The sequence below is a fragment of the Lates calcarifer genome, linkage group LG19 (genome assembly GCF_001640805.2).
Source record: "Lates calcarifer isolate ASB-BC8 linkage group LG19, TLL_Latcal_v3, whole genome shotgun sequence".
Lineage (NCBI taxonomy): Eukaryota > Metazoa > Chordata > Actinopteri > Centropomidae > Lates > Lates calcarifer.
Genome location: NC_066851.1, coordinates 17,221,586 through 17,240,617, shown reverse-complemented (window position 1 = coordinate 17,240,617; position 19,032 = coordinate 17,221,586). Strand labels below are relative to the sequence as shown.

The 19,032-nt window shown below is 40.7% G+C and overlaps 2 protein-coding genes across 2 annotated transcripts; both read left to right on the top strand.

Moving 5' to 3' along the window:
• Positions 1-2,780: 2,780 nt before the first annotated feature.
• LOC108875053 (neutral cholesterol ester hydrolase 1-like) lies at positions 2,781-8,209 on the top strand. Its single transcript, XM_018663707.2, is given in 6 exon segments — positions 2,781-3,064; positions 5,070-5,325; positions 5,824-5,893; positions 6,101-6,272; positions 6,363-6,782; positions 6,784-8,209. Coding segments are annotated over 6 exon segments (1,260 nt in total). The 5' UTR covers positions 2,781-2,923; the 3' UTR covers positions 6,985-8,209.
• Positions 8,210-12,148: 3,939 nt separating this feature from the next.
• On the top strand, positions 12,149-18,771 carry LOC108875098 (TNF superfamily member 10). Its single transcript, XM_018663774.2, is given in 8 exon segments — positions 12,149-12,468; positions 13,915-14,058; positions 14,510-14,555; positions 14,670-14,755; positions 14,757-14,778; positions 16,075-16,250; positions 16,252-16,329; positions 17,977-18,771. Coding segments are annotated over 8 exon segments (876 nt in total). The 5' UTR covers positions 12,149-12,354; the 3' UTR covers positions 18,187-18,771.
• The last annotated feature ends 261 nt before the right edge of the window (positions 18,772-19,032 follow it).

Sequence of the window (19,032 nt, the reverse complement as noted above, 5' to 3'; positions counted from 1 at the left end):
AAAGTGATCTTCTGAGTGTGAAACACCGACCCCCCTGTAGGATTTAGGATTAGATGACTGCAGAAAAGTCGGTAGTTTTGTGCGTCATGAGTAACTGTAGCTGCGGTTAGACTGAAATGTATTAGTTGCAAGTTATCATGGCAGGAAAACAAGAATCACATCAATGGACACTTTTCAACCCACTTCTGCAGCACAAGCTACCTTCTGCTGTTCATCCACACGCTTAGTGTGGAGCAAACAGTCATAGTTTTAGCAAAATATTCATTACAAACCCCCTGCATTTCTACCACGTTACACTGTGAAATGTGTTCATTTAAAGTAGCATAAGACATAGATTAAATCCTCTCTAACAGCAAATAGTACCACAATGCACCTACAGGCCATACGATGATATGTAAGCCCTGATGATGATTATGGGACAAAAATATAAAAGCAAAATGTTAGAAAGAGGTCAAAATTTGCAGATCGGACAAGATGAGAATGCATTAAAGGAACAGTTTGACATTTTGGGAAATATACCTATTCACTTTTTTTTGCCAACAGTTAGATGATAAGATCAACATCGGTCTCAGCCCTGTACAGTAAATGTGAAGCGGCAGACGGGAGAAAGTTAGCTTAGCTTAACTTAGCTTAGCATAAACACCGGAAACAGAGGGAAACAGCTGTCCAAAAATAACAAAATCCACCTGCCAGTGCCTTTAAAGCTTACAAATCAACATGTTATATCTTGTTTGTAGAAAAAATAATAGTTGGTCATTTTACAGTGTGTCTTTTATGTGGTTTTATCTCTTATGTGACTGTTTCTTGGCCAGGAGCAGTAGCTTTCTGGAGTCTCAGCTGGTTGCCTAGCAACTGCCAGCCCTTAAATAGTCCAGCACACTGCCCCACCGTAAAACCACAAATTGTCATTCTTACATTTCAGTTCTGGGACTTATTAAACAAACAACATATAACTTGTTAATTAGTGAGCCTTCAAGGGGCTTTCTGCTAAGATAAGCTCACCAGGTCTCTCACCTTTGGCCTTGGACAAGCCTTGGAGAGTGGTATCAATCTTCTCAACAAATTCTTGGCAAGAACATTAATAGGCTTATTTTCCAAAACTAGAACTATTCCTTTAAGTCTTGACTACCATCTGGAGTTCATGTGTGAGTTCATCGTACAAGGTCATCACCCCATAACTTTTGCTGCGCCACTCAACCACAGAAACAACACAGAGTTACATGTTCTACCACTTTGTCTGTTTCCAGTATGGACGTTTCCATTAACAATTCTCTTTGAAATCAAACATTACTAAATAGTCTTTCTGTATTCACCTTGCCATGTCTTCTCCTGAGAACCCCACTCTGGTCTTCCAGGAGTCTAATCTGACATGGTCTAGTGGTCTGGCTGCTATGTTTTGGAAAACCAGCCCAGTGCAGGGGTCAGATCCTCATCAGCTCTGATGTTTGTTTACATTCTCACACAGGGCCACCAGGGACAGACAGTGGCCATTTAAAAGTTAAACCGTGGGAAGAAACAGGGCGATAAATAGCACAGTGAGAGAGAGAGTGAAACAGTGATACTGAGATTCTTTGCCCTGTCTACACTGTAGGCTGTGGCACTATTGACTGTATTGTTCTGCTTCTTGCCTTTCTCTGACTATGACCTGGATTCAGACCAATCTTATAATCAGTCATGGAGTGTTACTGTGGTCTTAGTGGTCTAAGATGCATACCATGTAACCGCAACGTCCTCGGTTCAAATTTGGCAAAGGACCTCTGACACAGTGACTCCCTCTCTCTGAGCTAACATTCCCTTTCTGATTCTCTTCTCTTCCATGTAAAAGAAAAATAGCCAAAAAGAAAATCATTGTAACAACGAGAAATCAGTTGATATTATGCCAAATGATTGCTGTGATTGATTCAGTGTTTTTGATCTTTCAGTTATTAGTCTGACTATTGTGCTGGCCCAGTGCAAATATTCAACCCTGCTGATTTTACTGGATATGTCAAACTAAAAAGAAAAAAAGATCATTGATCTAGAAACAGATGGAGCAACAGAAAAGTAAGATTTTACAGAAGGATCAATAGACTGTGAACAGTGAGACTGATCTCTTAGCCAGCAACCTGCATCACTAATGCCTTTCAGTGAGACTTGAGGGTTATGGGCTTCCTCCCCTCTAAGTGACATATGATGCATCTCCTCTGCAGGTTACTTGGTTTGGTTGGACTTTGGTTGATCTATTTTTGGTTTTCCTACACCTGTACACGTTCACACATCCACATACTACAAACATTACAGATGAACTGACTTCATACTTTTTCTGCAGTCTGCAGCTCTATTGTGCCTCGCTGTGGTCGCATATATGTAATACAACTTTGTGTTGTCACATAAAAACACAATTTCCCAGATGCCCATTTGTAGTTGCTTGTCTGCCTGCCACAATAAAAGCCTGGATCTCGTCAAGTTTCTACAGAAGAAACTTTTTTTTTTTTTTTTTTACTAAACTGAATAAGACGACAATCATATCAGAAAAGTGTTACTTTTAATTTAGAATTTAATATAGGAACCATATTTACTGACGGCAAAGTGAAATGACTAAAGGCTTCATTCACAATTTACAGCTCATTTCCTAGAATAGATATATATGTCAGACGCTTTGGGTGAAACGTCTCTGTCAATCAAACGAGCCAAACAATCCGATAAAAAAAAAGTAATACTGATGATAGTAATAATTTCAGTGAATGTTTTATTTTGAAGATTTGTAACGGAAGTGTTTAATACCATGCTTATCGGTCTTATTAAACTGTTACTAGATCTAACTCTGGAGGCTGGTTTGCCCTCCCAGTTATCATCAGAGCAGTAGGCAACAGAGTCAGTCCTGTGGGTGTGAGCACAGGTCTTTCATGAATCACTGAGGATAAGCTGTCAGACAGGCAACAAGATGAGGCTGAAGCCGGTTGTTTTTACGGTGTTACTAACGGTGGCGTTCGCATATTATGTTTACATCCCGCTGCCTGATGCCATCCAGGAGCCGTGGAAGCTGATGCTGCTGGATGCTGGGTTCCGGGCAACGATGCACCTGGTAAGAGAGGAGATGTTTTCAATTCTGGTGCATGTGAGGTAGTAAACGGACTGCATCATCACGGGAGACTGCAACTGTAGTTATGATCGTGGTCTATTCTGCATAAAAGCGTTACCCCTTTTCTGTTAAGCTAAAAAAAAAGAAGAAATGAAATAAAAAAAGAAAAGTATTAATGTCAGGAGTTCATGAGCACTGAAGTAGGTTAGTTGTATATGGTATACTATGTGTTTGAAGTTACTGTACAAGTGTGATAGTGGCAGTGATAGAAGACCCACAGTCTGATAACCTTCAACACATTAACACACCTTTCCTGTGCAAACTTGGACTTTAACCCTACCTACTAAATCCTTGTGTTGAATTTGAATTGTATTTGTTTGAAGTAGCAGATAAGAACGTATGTGTATGCATTTGACATGCAGAGCTTTAAAATCAGAAATCTGAAGCCCATCATGTCCTGAGTCCAGTATCAGTTTAATCAGTCTACAGAGCTTCTCTTTACCTGATAACATTTCATGCTTGCATCAGTAATGGTACATTAGTAACAGTATGGCGAAATGTACAGACTTTGTGAAAGAGCCCTTTCAGTACATCAGCAGTTGGATTTTGAAACTTTCACACTGTCTGTCACGGTGCTATATCTGTTTCACAGCGGCCATCAAAGAGTGGCTTTCACTCAGGGTCTATGTGAGGACAGTGAACTGGTCACATTCACCTTTGTTCTACATTTTGAAAATGGCTGTGTAGTTAGCCAGTACAATGATATCAGTTAGCTATTGCCACACTGATTGAGGACAGCCACAGAATGATGTGCTGCTAATAAGGTCTTGTTTGCTCAAAATCACTGCAACTATGGTTGTCGTCTTACTCAGTTCTAAACTCTTTACAAAAGCCATTTAATATTTTGTAGCGTGGTCTGCCAGGGTTTCTTAAATATTTTTGGCTTAAATGTATTCTTAATGTATTCTTATATCTTATAAAGTAGTCCACAGCATCTAGTTTGAGTATGATGTACTGTAGAAGAAGAAGCTAAAAAGATTTTTTAACTGTACTGAGATCAGCTGCTCTTTTTCCCCTGGATGCAGGTGAGAGTATGATTTTGATAACAGAATAGAACAGGAAACATTACAATACAAATGTATTGTCCATAAGAGAGGAAAACTGTTTCAGTTCAACAAAACAAAAGCAGCATAAGAACATGTACAGCAAGTGTAACTGCAGTAATTAGTTGAAGCAAGTAAACAACACAATACATTAATTGAAATTAAATATTGTGAAGCAAGATTCGTGGCTCTGTTTTTTTCATAATGAAATACTTTTATATTCTAAGTGCAGTCAGTTAATGTTATACTAAGGTACATCCAGAGGCACTGGTCCAAGCAGCACCAGTCCTGACCTTATCAAGCTGAGCTTTATGAAGTACAACTGCTTCATCAATGTCATTATCAAAAGCAGTCACATTCATTCAGTTTTTAATGGCACAACAATCCAGAGAAAAAAGGATTCCAGTAATTCACTTGCAGTGAAGTACACAGATTTTGAATTGGGGGGGAAAGGGAGCATTAAACTTGGATTCTCGGTAGGATCGGTGCATCCCTGACTGAAATTCAAAAGTTGAAATTCTCGTCACTGTATTTGAATTTTCAGCCTAAGGAAGTGATAAAACTAATGTTATTGTGAAACTTTATGAGCTGGCTGGATCAGAGCCCCCACTGTGCCAAGCAGCTGTGTGTTCTGGCCTTGGTTGAACCTGACTGTTGAGACAGTCTGAGAGTTTTTTGGGGGAGAGGGCAGACACATCAGTGAGATAGAGTGAAGGAGGATAAAGGTGACTGGGTGAGACAGAGGAGTCTTAAACCCATGCCAAGAGATGAGTGCATTTAAACTTTTCCCATATTCCTCTCTTCTACCAGCTGTTTTCACTCTTTCCTTTTTGTCCCAAGAAGCTGCACTTGAAGTGACACTGTTGGAGTTTTATTTACCTCTCTCCTTCCTTGTTGGTCTTCAGGCAACGTTGAAGGATTGGCTGGGCTTTGACCACTACATCAGGTCTATCAGGAAGTCTACAGAGGGCTTTGAGGGTATAATGAAGGGGCTGCACAGTTCCGAGTCCGGCGGAGGGGTCATGCCTGGAGTGAAGGTCAGCGACATCACTTTTGCTGGCATCCCCGTCCGAGTTTATGAACCACCGGCGGGAGGGGAGGGCCACCTGAGGAGAGGGTTGATGTTTTACCACGGAGGAGGCTGGGCCCTCGGCAGTGCCAGTGAGTACGGACGTTACTGCTGACTTGTAATAGAATTAAGAGGGCCTCCTCAAACTAGAGAGAATTTGAGACCCTAGAGATTTATTTTACCACATAATTACTACTTTCTTTACACTATAGGTGCAGGTTGAGAGAGACAGTGTCAGTAACATAACATACATATATTTTCTCAGTCAGTTCCTTGTGTATTTTCTTGCCCCCCGCCCAGTATTCAATTAGAAAGGGCTAGTTTTAAGAGCTTTGTTTTATTGTATTTTAAATGGGTTAGAATTGCAATATTAAGCTCTTACGTTTAACCTTCCAAAATGTGATAAGTTAGTTTTTGTTGTTAAGACAAATGTTTTGTCCAGATTCAACAAGTGGAGTTTGTGTCGTAACTTTGTTTTTGTGTGTGCGCATGTAATTGTGCCGTCCAGTAAATTTTCAAATAAGCTGATGACTCAACAGACATCACTTTCGTTCATTTGACTTTCCCTCTCCCCTCCCTCACTTCCTCAGAGAAGGGGTCATATGATGCCATCAACCGCATGGTTTCGGATGAGCTCAACACTGTTGTGGTCTCTGTTGAGTAAGTGGGAAGCCTCCTCTGCAACACTGATCAACCATTTCAACACTTTTCTCTGCTCATAGAGAAAGAGACTGACTGTTGAAACAGATCTTCATGTGTAAAATCGGTGGAGTTACCCTTTCACTATAAAACAAGTGCTTACAGTCACATGCTTCAAAGCTTTCTAATTCTCAAGTAAATTATCTTCTGTGACCATTTTCTGTGTAGGTATCGTCTGTATCCAGAGGTGCATTTTCCAGTGCCGTATTTAGACTGCCTCGCTGCTGCCAAACACTTCTTGTCCCCAGAAGTTCTGGCCAAGTACGCAATCGACCCTGAGCGTGTAGGCGTGTCAGGAGACAGTGCTGGAGGAAATCTGGCTGCCGCAGTCGCTCAGGAGGTAAATACAAACAATTAGCTATAGAAATGAGCATCACAAAGTAAATATAATGAAAAGGGATTAAAGTGTAAGTGTCTGTATCTTCTCTAGATTTCCATAGATGACACTGTGAGTGTGAAGTTCAGCGTTCAGGCTTTGATCTACCCAGTGCTCCAGGCTCTGGACTTCAGCACACCTTCCTACTTGCAGAACCAAAACATTCCCATCCTCTACCGGTCCCTCATGGTCCGTTTTTGGCTGCAGTACCTTGGCGCTGACCTCTCCCTGCAGCCCCAGTTGCTGGCAAACAACCACAGCTCCATGCACCACTCGACCATCACCCCGGAGCTGAGGGCGCGACTAGACTGGACCGTGCTCCTGCCCCCGAAACACAAGAAGAGCTACAAGCTTCTCGTTGTGGAAAAAGGCTCGCAGGGGATCACAAAGGAGTTGCCGGGGCTGCTCGACGTGAGGGCAGCGCCACTCCTGGCAGGACCTGAGGTTTTGGCCAAATGCCCCCGGGCGTACATCCTTGACGTGCGAGTATGACGTGCTGAGGGATGACGGGATGATGTATGCTCGGCGCTTGCAGGACGCCGGGGTAACGGTAACCAACGACCACTACGAGGATGGCTTCCACGGGTGTTTCAGCTTTATAGTCTGGCCAATGGACTTTGAAGTGGGGAGGAGGGCGCTCAGGGGTTACCTCAACTGGCTGCAGAATAACTTGTAAGAGTGTGTATGTTTTTGTGCAAGTGAATAATGGGTGCATGCATGTCTGTGTGTGTCCCACTGATACAAATGCACTTGCCCTTGCTGCTTTGTGAATTATAGACTTGCAAAAGGGCTTGTACATCTGCACTTTGTGTAAAAATATAAGATCTAAGCTCAGGGCCCTCATGTACCTGCATACACACACCACCTTCAGCAGTTTACAGTCTGCTGACATATAACAGCATCAACATGGCTGACACTGTGACCAGCAAACAGAACTACTTAATAAATGCATAAAAACACTTGACATGACAGCCACAAGCTTTTCACTGGAGAATAAATTAATAGGATGATTCCACTCATTCATATGCACACTGTAAACACATGAGAAGCATATGTCACAAGGGTTGTAAATGGTTTTATACCTTTAGAATAAAAGTATCCTAACCCCCCCCCCCAAATCACTACTAATCTATTGAATAAATCTCCACAAAAACAGGGGAATTCTTTTCCATTAAAAGTATTAAATTTTTCGAGTGTTTGATGACTCACCCAGTCATAGTAAACGGCCATCTTGTGCCCCCTGCACTACAATAAGGGGATGTCTTCCTTCACAAATGATGCTGGTACTTGACAATCACAAAGATCTCAATTTATATTATCATTTCCTCCATTTTTTTTTTTCATTTATCACACACACATTGCGTTGTAGTTACAGGATATTCTAGGTGTCTGAAAAAGCCATCATGCTACTATGAGGGAAATATGTGATTTAAATGCTTGAATAGGGATAACTATGGAGCATGAATGAATCACTGAAGCATTCACTTGTCAGTAGCAATTCCAAAAAGTATTGGTATGTATATCATCAGCTCTCTCCACCCAGCACCCCACCCCCTCCCTGCACCTCTTATCAGCTCTGCTGGGTCTTTGTGTACATGTATGAAATCACTCCTGAAATGCTGGTAAAGTAACATACATGACATCTGAGGTGCGGGGTGGAGAGATCCATTAAGGATGTCAATAAAAACATCAAGTCACAGTCATGAAGTATAGCCTGTTCTGTTCACTAGTTGCTTAGTAAGCCAAAATCCCACCTCCAGGTACACTGTTAATGCACCGTCTGTGATGTTCAGTATGTGTCAAATGTGTCAAGTGTTTGTTTTTTTTTCAGTGAATCTGCTTTTTCTGATTGATGTTTCCCAGAAAATGCTCATCATGCATAAAAATTATACTTAAATTCATGCACTGGACAATGCCTGTTTTCATTGCTTACTTTTTAGCTGCTCCAAATGTGAGGCTTGAGAAAAAAAGACTTGCAAAGTGCAAACTGGTTTCCCTCCTCTGCAAAGTAATTACACATATTTTCATAATCTGACCCCTTCAGGTCTAAAATACACACACACTAATAGAACAGAAATATTAATGTGCCTGAAAGGAAAGAACGACACTGTGGTTTTGACAACACAGCTGCTTAATACATAATTACTGTGCTATTACCAGAGAACACAAAGGCTCTTGCAACTGTGTGAGCTGTCAGTAATTTTCATGATCAGACACGCTCTCTCACTGAGGGGCTTGGAGAGGGTAGAGGGCACTCATGGGTCACTGAATCCAGCAGCATCAATAAGCAGTACAACAGGGCCCTCTAGTGGTCTCATAGCAGCATGAAACCTCTCATTCTTAATGATGTGATACCAGTGATGGAAGGTAACTAAGTACATTTACTCATGTACATTTTTTTTAGGTCCCTGCACTTTACCTGACTATTTCCATTTCATGCTATTTTATAGTATTTTATGCTATTTTATTTTATACTACTTCAATTCAGAGGGAAATACTATGTTTTTAACAGTACATTTATGTGACAAAATTGACCAGTTGTGATCAGCTTTTAAAATATGACACTTTGTTATAGATTACACAAACAAACCGTATTTAAAGTAGTTAAAAATAGCTCCACTTCAACCAGCTACAATAGTACAATGCTGTTTACACATCAATACAACATAAGAATAATCCAATAATAAAAAGTACAGTAATAAGATATTCACAGGTCCCATTTGTCTGCATGAAAAATGCTTTTACTTTATCTTGTATATCTTGGTGAGAACCCTTCAGTGATTTAAAGTAACATTTGAATAAAGGACTTCATACTGTTCAATTGCTCTCTTATTTAAAGGATCTGATCTCTTCCTCCACAGCTGCATATCACACTATATTTAGTTTCCTATCAGGGAAACACCCTTCCACTGACAGGCTAAGCCACTGGTAACTGTCTGTGTGCATTGTGCTGCTGTAGCAATTTCAGCACAAGTCTTTGTTTTACAAAGGAGACAATGAGCAGCTGTAGAGCTCCGAGGGGAATTTAGGGAGATTCCATGACTTTACCGAGAGGAACGCTGGGAGGAGAAGTCTCAGGGGAGAGAAAAGAGGAGTGGAGGGCAGAGGAAGGTGGATGGAGCATGATCCATCCTTTTAATCCAGTATATGTCTTCGGGGTATAATTCAGGCTCCACACTTCAAGGGGGGGAACTGCTTTCATTTCCAGAGAAGCAGCAGCTCTTCTTATGCTTTCCTGTTTCCAGTTGTTCTTCTAACTGATTTCAGATTTAGGGTTGTGGAAAATACTTAATGTTTTGAGTCATTGTATTTAACAGTTTAGCAGTAGTATGTGTACCACACAGAGACAAAAGTTTTGCATGATTTTGGTGTTAACCAAAGTCATTTTCCTGTTGCAGGGTTTTCAATTGTACAATACTTAAAATTTCCAGGAAATAAAGTCTTGTTTGTCATCCTATTTTTTAAGCAATAGCTATTCAGTGTATTTAAATTCTGTGATTACCTTGCTATATATTAATTGTCAGTGGTAGTAGCTGAGTCTGCCTCAGGAAATTGAATACAGAATAAATAAATATTCTTTGGGTTTTGTGCAGACAAAACAAACAAGATACAACATGATTATTACCTTTAGACACAACCAGGGTAGCTGTTTCCCAGTGTTTCCAGTCTTAATGCTGAGAAAAGAGGATTAAACCAGTCAGGGCCTGCTGCATGTGGACATTTCTGACAGAGGTCAAAGGTCATCGGCTGATTGGACCTATGAGGAAGAAATAACAATAGCACAAAATGGAAAGAGATTAATGAAATTGTTCAAACATAGTTTTTGATGGTTCTGGTTTCCACTCACAATAATTTCACACATATTTCCACACATGGTCTCTCTCTCTCTCTCTCTCCCTCTCTCTGCTTGCCATGAGACAGTAGACAGGTATTTCTCTCAAGGTGTCATCTTCCCTGCCCAAGGCCAGACAGTCTTAATATATCACTCACCTTCTCCCCTCCTTCTCCCTGACAAGCCTGGGAATTGACTCACTTAAGTGAACACAGGAACCTCTTATCACTTTCTCTTCTTCATTTTGAGATTTTGATCATTCAAGGAAACAAAGGAAATGCTCCTTTTCCTCACTTATGACTACATTTTCACGTTCATTTTTATCTGTGTGAACCTGCTGTGGAATTTATGGATGCATAGCATATAGCACGGGTCCGTGCTGATGGTTGGGAAGGTTGTGCACATCCAGGAGCAGTGAACTCCTTCACTCCACTCACTTCCTCACACTGACAATGGAGCAGAGTTTAAAGGTGAAGGAATGAAAGTACAGGAACCCTACAGAAATCAGTCAAGGTTGAGTTCTGCAGATTGAATGACTCCCATGTGACAAATCCCACTTAGGGCTACACTGGAGCACTAACAATGGCGGGTCATTTGGCGCTAATCATCTAGCATTCTCTCAGATCACCTAACAATGGCAGGAAAGAGAAGAAAAAAGGTCTTTTTTCATCTTACTCTCAGCTGCTGATAATCTGCTACCTGCATTGAGCTGATACCCAAACTTTAACGCAGTGATGTTGCCTTTATATGCTCCAATCAAGCTCCTGTATCTGATATTACAACATTGTTTTACCCTTTTTTAATCAAGAAACAGTCATCTGGAGATACCTCTATCTGCAATGCATGAGTTAACAGAAGTTAAAGCTAAAGTTACATTTAATTACTGTATTAGATAGTGTTTGTTGTAACTTTATCTGCAGCTGAGAATATATAAGTATTATAGCTACAGGAAAAAAATGTAAAAATGAAAAGCTGAACAAAGAGTGAAAATAGAACAGACAAAGGCCAAATATCTTAATAAACCACTTCAATTCTTAACGCTGATTGTTTCCAGAAGCCTCTTCTTAAATGTCTCATTCAGGCAACACTTATCTTACACTCCCTTCAGCTGTTCCGAATTTGGAGACTGGAAATCATAAAAACAATTTGTAAAGCATTGAAATGCTCCTGGCTGGAAGTAATAACTAAATAGACCCAATAACAAATCATGACTGATGACAGGAAATCAAGATTTAAATGGCACATGGCTACTTTGAACTGTAGAATGGAATAAACAGTTTCAATGACTGTTGCACCTTTTACCCTCTGCCACACATACAGTAACTACAAGAGTTGATATTTTTTAAATTTGATCCAATGACCTAAAAGGGCCTTAAGTGTGTGTGTTTTTTTAAAGGGGGTCTGAGGGTTAACCTGATAAAAGAAAAAAATAAAAATAGTTCTGTTTTACTACAAAGGACAGAAAACTGCTACTCTCCTGTCTGCTCAGCACACACACACACACACACACACACACACACACACACACACACAACTTGTTTTTTTTATGTGTTGCTGTCTTTTGATTGTGATTGTTTTCATCCCACTATTATCACATGATAGTTTATCTAATAACATAATGAACATGTTAACATGGTCAATAAGTCCTGGAGTACCCCAGAAAAAAGTTTGAACATCTGCAGTTGAGCTTTATCCACTTGCTGATGAAGCTCATGTGATATGATCAAAAGCTCCAGAGTAGCCCATAAAAGGACTTTGAAATTGCCAAGAAAATAACTTGTCATACACCTCAGTTAAATTACGCAGCATCTTTTCAATACAGAAAGTGACAAAAGGAGAAAGTGAATATCACACATATTTAGCTATACATCAGTGGTACATCAGAAAGTCACATCAAAGTTCCACATTTCCGACAGCACTTGAAGGCGTCCTGAAGTTGCATTTTGCAGTATTAAAGCTCCCTGCTCGTTTCTATCTAATAACAGTGACATCCTGAGGCTGTTGTGATCCTCCTCCATACCTCCTCTCTGCTCCACCTACAAACTGCTGCTCTCTCTCTCTCTCTCTCTCTCTCTCTCTCTCTCTCTCTCTCTCTCTCTCTCTCTCTCTCTCTAAAGCAGAAATGTGGCAGAGCTTGATCTGACTTGTCCTGCCTGCTGGAAGTATTTCCTCGCTCTCTGCGGACCTATTTGGGCGCTTTTCTCGCGCTGTGATATGGCCATTTCTATCTCTCTCCAGTGTCTGGGGCTCATCATACTCGCGGCAGTCCTCCTGCAGACCATCGCTGTCGCCGTCAGTTTTATGTACTTCAACAAAGTCCTTAACACGGTGAGTTATGCGTATGTCTTGCCCTCAATCTGACAGACATTGAGTGCATCAAACTAACTGCCAACCGACTGAGGAAAGGGAGGTTTTAACATATATTTTAATGATGGCAAATCTTAACCTTAACTTACCATTAACTTTAGAGGGATACACTACTACTGACACAATTTACAATAGGCGCCATGGGAATTAAAGAATGGGACAGTGGAAACTGGCACCACACACACACACACACACACACACACACACACACACACACTATGTCGCTGTTGTAAAAGTTTATTTAAGGTCTGGCAACATCATATCAGATAAAACATGCCTTGAAATGGCGTTATCACATCCCTTGAGTAGACACAGACCTTCTCTCTGTTCCCTACAGAGATGAAATACTACAGGGAGCAGTGGAGAAAGAAGCAGCAAAGTTTAGCTCAGTGTAGAAATACTGCTACGACTAAAAGTCATGCATTCAAAAGTTTACAAGCACATAAGTCTATGTGTTGGCATGACAGTATATTCCAAAGACCAAAGGTTAAAGTCCCCTCCATGCAGAATGGCTAATTTCAGAATTATATATTGTATTTTACTGGATGGATGTGTTGAGGTCTGAGCATCACTTTAATATTGCTGCTGGTAAAGGCAGGGCTCATTTTTACTACTTTATATTGTGCTGTGTAGCTTAGCCTACTGTAACACATCATTTATTTGTCAATGATATTTTCATTCATTTGGACTGGCAAAGTAACTTAGTGATTAAAGCTGCCAGATGGATGTAGTGGTGTGAAAAGCACAATGCTCTGGGACCCTGCAGCAGAGGTATAAATTGTAATACAGTGCTTGAGTAGATATAGCTAGCTACTTTCCACTAATGCACAGGAATAACATTCTATGTTTATTTGGTTATATAAGGCGTAGAAGACCTACATAAGCGTGCAGGAATTTCTCCTTTTAACGCAGGACAATGAGAGAGGAGAAAGTTGGGTGAGTGGATAACAGAAAACAATGGGAGGAAATGAGACCAGTTAGGACTGAGGGGTTGTGACACCCTCAAGCAGCATATTTCAGATTTTAGCAGACATTATGACAAGGCAGTAAAAGCTGCTAAAACCCCTTTATAAAGTTGATAGATGGAGTCCTGAGCTCTGATTGGCTGAGGAACACAGTTAAAACACTCGCCTCACCTCATACACACCTGTGACCACTTCAGAGTTAATTGCAGATTAATACAGTAAATAATGTCCACCTCTACTACTGGCCTATACTTTTCAAAGTAACCATGGGACTATATTACTTGGAGGAAGAATACTTTTTGAGTATTTTTGATAATTTTTCCAGATTAAAAGTTTGCATTGAAAAACTATTTACCAAGAAAATAATTAGCAGATTAGGCTAATCAGTCAGTCAGTTTCAGCCCAAGTGCATAATTCGTTTTGTGTCTTTTCTTATTGACAGATGCGAGAGAGTTTCTCCAGGAGCAGCGTGTCCTGTCTGATAAACGCAGATCTGCGATCGGGGTTCGAAGATTCAGCAGCTGAGGACAAGAAAAGCAACCCCTGCTGGCAAGTCACGCAACATCTCCACCACCACATAGAGAAGGTTTTGATTTATTTTTGTTTAATTTAACTCAGTTTTCCTAATTACACAGTTCTATGTGCAAGAGAAAGTAAACCAAGGTTCATTTACTCTTTTTTAGACACCTAGTGGCCATTTTTTAAGATTACTCCACAGTGTTGCAGCACATTCAGAAATTACGCCTAGAAATTGTTTGTACATTACATGCAACTGCTCAGACACCACTGATTGGAAGTCAAAGGGGAATACTGATATTACAGGTCAATGGATAACATATTTGTTGACCCAAAATGAGAACTGGAGGATTCATAGGATGACAAGATCCCTGATAGATTATGGATGTTGTTAATTTAGATTTAAAGATACCTAAGGTCATGTTAACTGTAGAGGAAAAGATACATTAACTTTTTGGTCCATTCACTCTCTTGTGCACGTCTCTTTTTCCTTCTGTCTCTCTGGGTGTTTTTCTTTTTAGACGATGGCTGACAGATTCCAGAAAGAGATATCCTCTGCTATGAGAAGTAAGAACACTACCGCCATTGACTGTCAATTACTGCTAATGGCCTTAAGTATGGCTTTTTCCACTAAAAACGTCCAGTGTGTCTGTGTTTCTTATCTGCTTGCGTTTTTCACAGATAAGCTGACGGGAGCCTTGCCTATCCTGAACCCTGGGGTCCCTCTTCCTAAAGTTGCTGCCCATGTGACGGGCGTCAGTCTCCTCCACAGAGTCTCCAACAGCTGAGGGTGTGTATCATAAAAAGTAGTGTAGAAGTAAAATGTAGTATGCAAGGATCTGGACGAGGTGGTTCTGGAAAGTGACATCTGTGAGAGTGGAATTGTGAGTCTTTTGATTCTAAATAACAAGTGCTGTGGATCTCAAAGTAGTAGGTGTGTAAGAGAAGCCTAGGTGAAATGAGCCCCGTGTTTCTTCCCTAGTGCCAGAGGTGAGGAATGTGCTTCAAGGCTTCCCAGGCTACTTTCAGATTCAGTAACGTCTTCCCATCTACATATCTGTCAGGACCTGCTAATGTGCAGCTGCGTTTGCATAACCTGGAGCATCCTGTCATCTTCTTTTGATTGTGTCATTGTCTTAATTAGTCTTTGTCCAGCAAATGAACATGAAAAACACATGCTGAAATTGACTTTTTGATTTGATTCTTTGATTTTTAAAATGGCTTTTTTAAAATGAATTTTGGTCTTTATTCGATAGTGGACAGTACAAAAAGACAGGAAACAAAGAGAGGGGGATAACACGCAACAAAGTCTCAGCCAGAATCAAACTGGAAAGATTACATGATATGCACCACAGACCAGTAGACCATCGGTTTTACTTGGATGTTTGCAGTATTGCCAAATTGTGTAGAGTAACTCTAAAAGCAGTTTTTCACTGCCCTCTCCTGCTCCTGTAATCAATCAATGATAAACAAGATTTTTAGCTGATGTTAAGCTGCTCATTCAGCACTAATTAAAAAAAATTAATTTAGTAAAAACTTATTTCCATAACTTAATATGCATTTGTTTTCTCTATTAAAATATGTTAGGCCCACATTAAAATTGTTGCGGGCTTTATGTTGATTTTTAGTTTTTGCTTTAAAGGATCATTTTGTCCATAAGGAATGTGTGTCAAAACATCATAAATCTAAACGGACTGTCATCTCCTTCATCCTTTTGACATTCACACCCTTTTAGATATAGCTCATCTGTCACTTGTGGTGCTTTTTACCATGTGACTGTTGTCGCTGACTTTAAAAACATGGCAGAAAGAAAATACATAACATTTCTTCACGCCAACACATGAGTTTATTTTAGTCTATTAGAGAGGCAGTTGTTGGGCAGCTGCTGAGCTGTGGGCACATCTGTAAGCATTATTTACAGAATGAGAGTTTTTCTAACATTTGTTTCTAATTTGAATAGCAGTGACTGTATAAACTCTAACACTCCACCCTGCAATCTCAAATGACCTTGCATCATAGTGAATGGCCTCAACCCTTGTGTTTGTGTGTGTGTGTGTGTGTTTCTGCTCATTTGTGTGTGTTGCAGGCTCGCAGAGCGGCAGGGGGTACCTGGGGGAGCGTATCAGAGCGTGGGAGGGACAGAGAGGTCTGTCCTTCCTGCAGAACATGGAGCTGAGAGGAGGAGAGCTGCTGGTGCCCAGAGCGGGCCTTTATTACATCTACGCACAAACCTACTTCAGACTCCCTTCCACAGGGGAGACAGGAAGGGGAAGCAAAGGGGGAGACAGGGGAAACAAAGGAGGAAGAAGGAGCACAGCTTGTCCAGTATATCTACAAGAAGGTTAGGCTTTGAGAATGGCACTAAGGAACAATACCTGGCTTTAAAAGCGGGTTGTGACACATAAGTCATCACAGAGAATATTATTCATAATTTTGTTATGAAATCAATGTGCAGTAATACAGTAATGAGCAAGGAATGTTATACAACCTTAACATGTTCAAGCACATTGTAGCATGAGAGAGTTGAGAGTAAGCTGTCCAACAGCAACACACTGATCCAACAAATGACCAGTATCCACAGCTGTGTACAAAGTCCTCACTACATGTAAAATTCTCAATCAATCATGCACACTATTCCAATTTTAATGTACTGTTTCTGCATGAAATATCAAAAAATTCAATGTGCTTTCCAATTTTTTTTACTCAGAAAATGATATCAGATAGGTAATGTGTTTACATTATTACATCTGTTGCACCATTCTGTTTGTTCATCACATTTTGGGACATTACAGTTCAACACCACACTCCAAAATCAAGTATATCAAGTATGCATACATCTTTGAGTATGACTAATTTAGACCCTTCTCCGGTGTAAACACTGTTTAACAGACCTTTTAAGCTCTGCCCACATCTCTGATTTGTTCAGTGCTTCAAATGTCTGACAGTTTGACAGTTGAAGTAACATTTGAATGATCAGAGCTTTGCTAGAGGGATTGTGAATCAATTAATAGATTGATGTTACAACACCAAAACTAAACCTAAGTGGGCTGAGGCTGGTGAAAGGGGCAGCAGGTTATGCTAAGGCATGTCAAGGGGTGCTATCATTGACTCAGTGCTAGTGCAGTCACAGCAACCTGAACACTCTCACACAGCAAGCAGATGAAACACTTGTGCATGCCTTTAGCCACAGCAAAGGGACGCTCCCAGAGACTGGTTCTCAGCCCCAAATAAATTACTTGAAGAAAAATGGAGGAAGGAGTTAGAAACAAACTTAACAGAATGAATTAAAGATAGCAGTTGGTTGAAATGCTCAGCAACTAGGCAACAAAAACAGCAGTAGGTGAGGACTGACAAAGTACTAAAAGTAATTAGAATTATGCTCAAAATGCAAGTACAACAACACGAATTTAACAGTTGCCCAGGTCCTGCTCACCACTGTGATAGGACAAGTAACTAGGAAGCCTCACTGAAATACCCTGACAAAGAAGGTAAAACAGTGCCCACATTTAGCAATCCCATCATAATGCAGCTTTTTCCCAAAGTGTCAAGCTACATACCTTTGATGTATGAATGGGGAGACATACAGGACGACACATAGCAGGGGCAAGATGAAGCCACGAAGCTAACAGGTGTTTTAAATATCCCATTTCCTGACTGATAGGAGAGGAGGATCTGCTGGACTTGCAAGGGCTACGTTCAGGAGCAGTGAGGGGAAAGTGTTTTCCAATTTTCCCTACTGAGGAAAGCATGTCCTGGACAGAAATGAGCTAATATGAACATAATGTCAGGCTGGACAAACAATACACACCTGGACAAAGTGAATCACATTTAATCAGTTTACTGTGGGTAATGATTTTCTGATAACATACAGTTTGTGAATGCAAGCCAACTCTTAAAATTCAGACTGCCCTTGAATGCATCAAAAAAAGACATTGAGAATAATAATATATAATGAAATGACTTTCTGTTTTTGTGGTGTGGCCCACAGATGAGTTCCTACACAGTGCCCATCCTGCTGATGAAATCATCCCGCAGTGCCTGCTGGCCTCGAGGTCAGGAACCTGGTCTCTTCTCCCTGCATCAGGCTGGTACCGCCTTTCTGCAGCCCGCTGACCGCCTCTTCATCACGGTCAGCAACGCCAGTGCCATGGAGATGGACGGGAGGGCAAGCTACTTTGGGGCCTTCCTGGTGGGCTAAGGAGAGAGACAATCGTAGATACAAGTGTCCAGGACTGGGATGACTTGATTTAGATTTCGACAGAAGTTAACCCAAATGTCAGGGGTTTGCTTGATAATATGAGCAGCTGTCTGAGGATACAGGATTGGAGAAAGACACACTGCTGGGACTGTAAAGGACTTCATCAGGACTGGACCAAGCCCAGTGGCCCAATATGACAAGGAGAAGGAAGCCATTTGGTGTGTATTTACTCCAGCAGTGACCAATTGATTGGTCACAGTTAAACCTCATACAGGATATTAGTTCTGTCTTTAAGACAAACAGAATGTATTGCACGAGAGAGCAAACACAGATTACGTTGTGCATTCGGAGCACACAGCATTTTGGAGCAGCACAATAGATGCAGATTAAATGTTGTGCTCTCGTGTGTGAATGCCTTCTATTGAGAGCAGAGTGAGCTGTTTTGCCTGCAGGTCAAACAGTCATCAGCTGAGTTGTCATCCCCAGGAAATGACAGCGGTGTTGGATACATGACACTATACTGATCTCTTATTAAAAACAAGTATCAAAGAATAAACACCACAAGAAAAGATTTTAGATATTCAATATGACTGAAGCTTCTTTTTTGTTTACACTACTTATGGTTGAATTTCCTCTTTGTGCAGCGCCTTGAATGAATGTGTGGCGTGACAATGATCGTGATGTCCCGAGGTCTTAAAGAGAAACACTGATCTAGTATGAATGGACTGAGTATTTAAAACTGTTTCCTGACACATTTACACTTCTATATCCAGTGGATACCAATATGTATCTATATTTTCTTCAGGGCTGGATAAAATCATTGACAAATGGTTGCTCTACAGATTG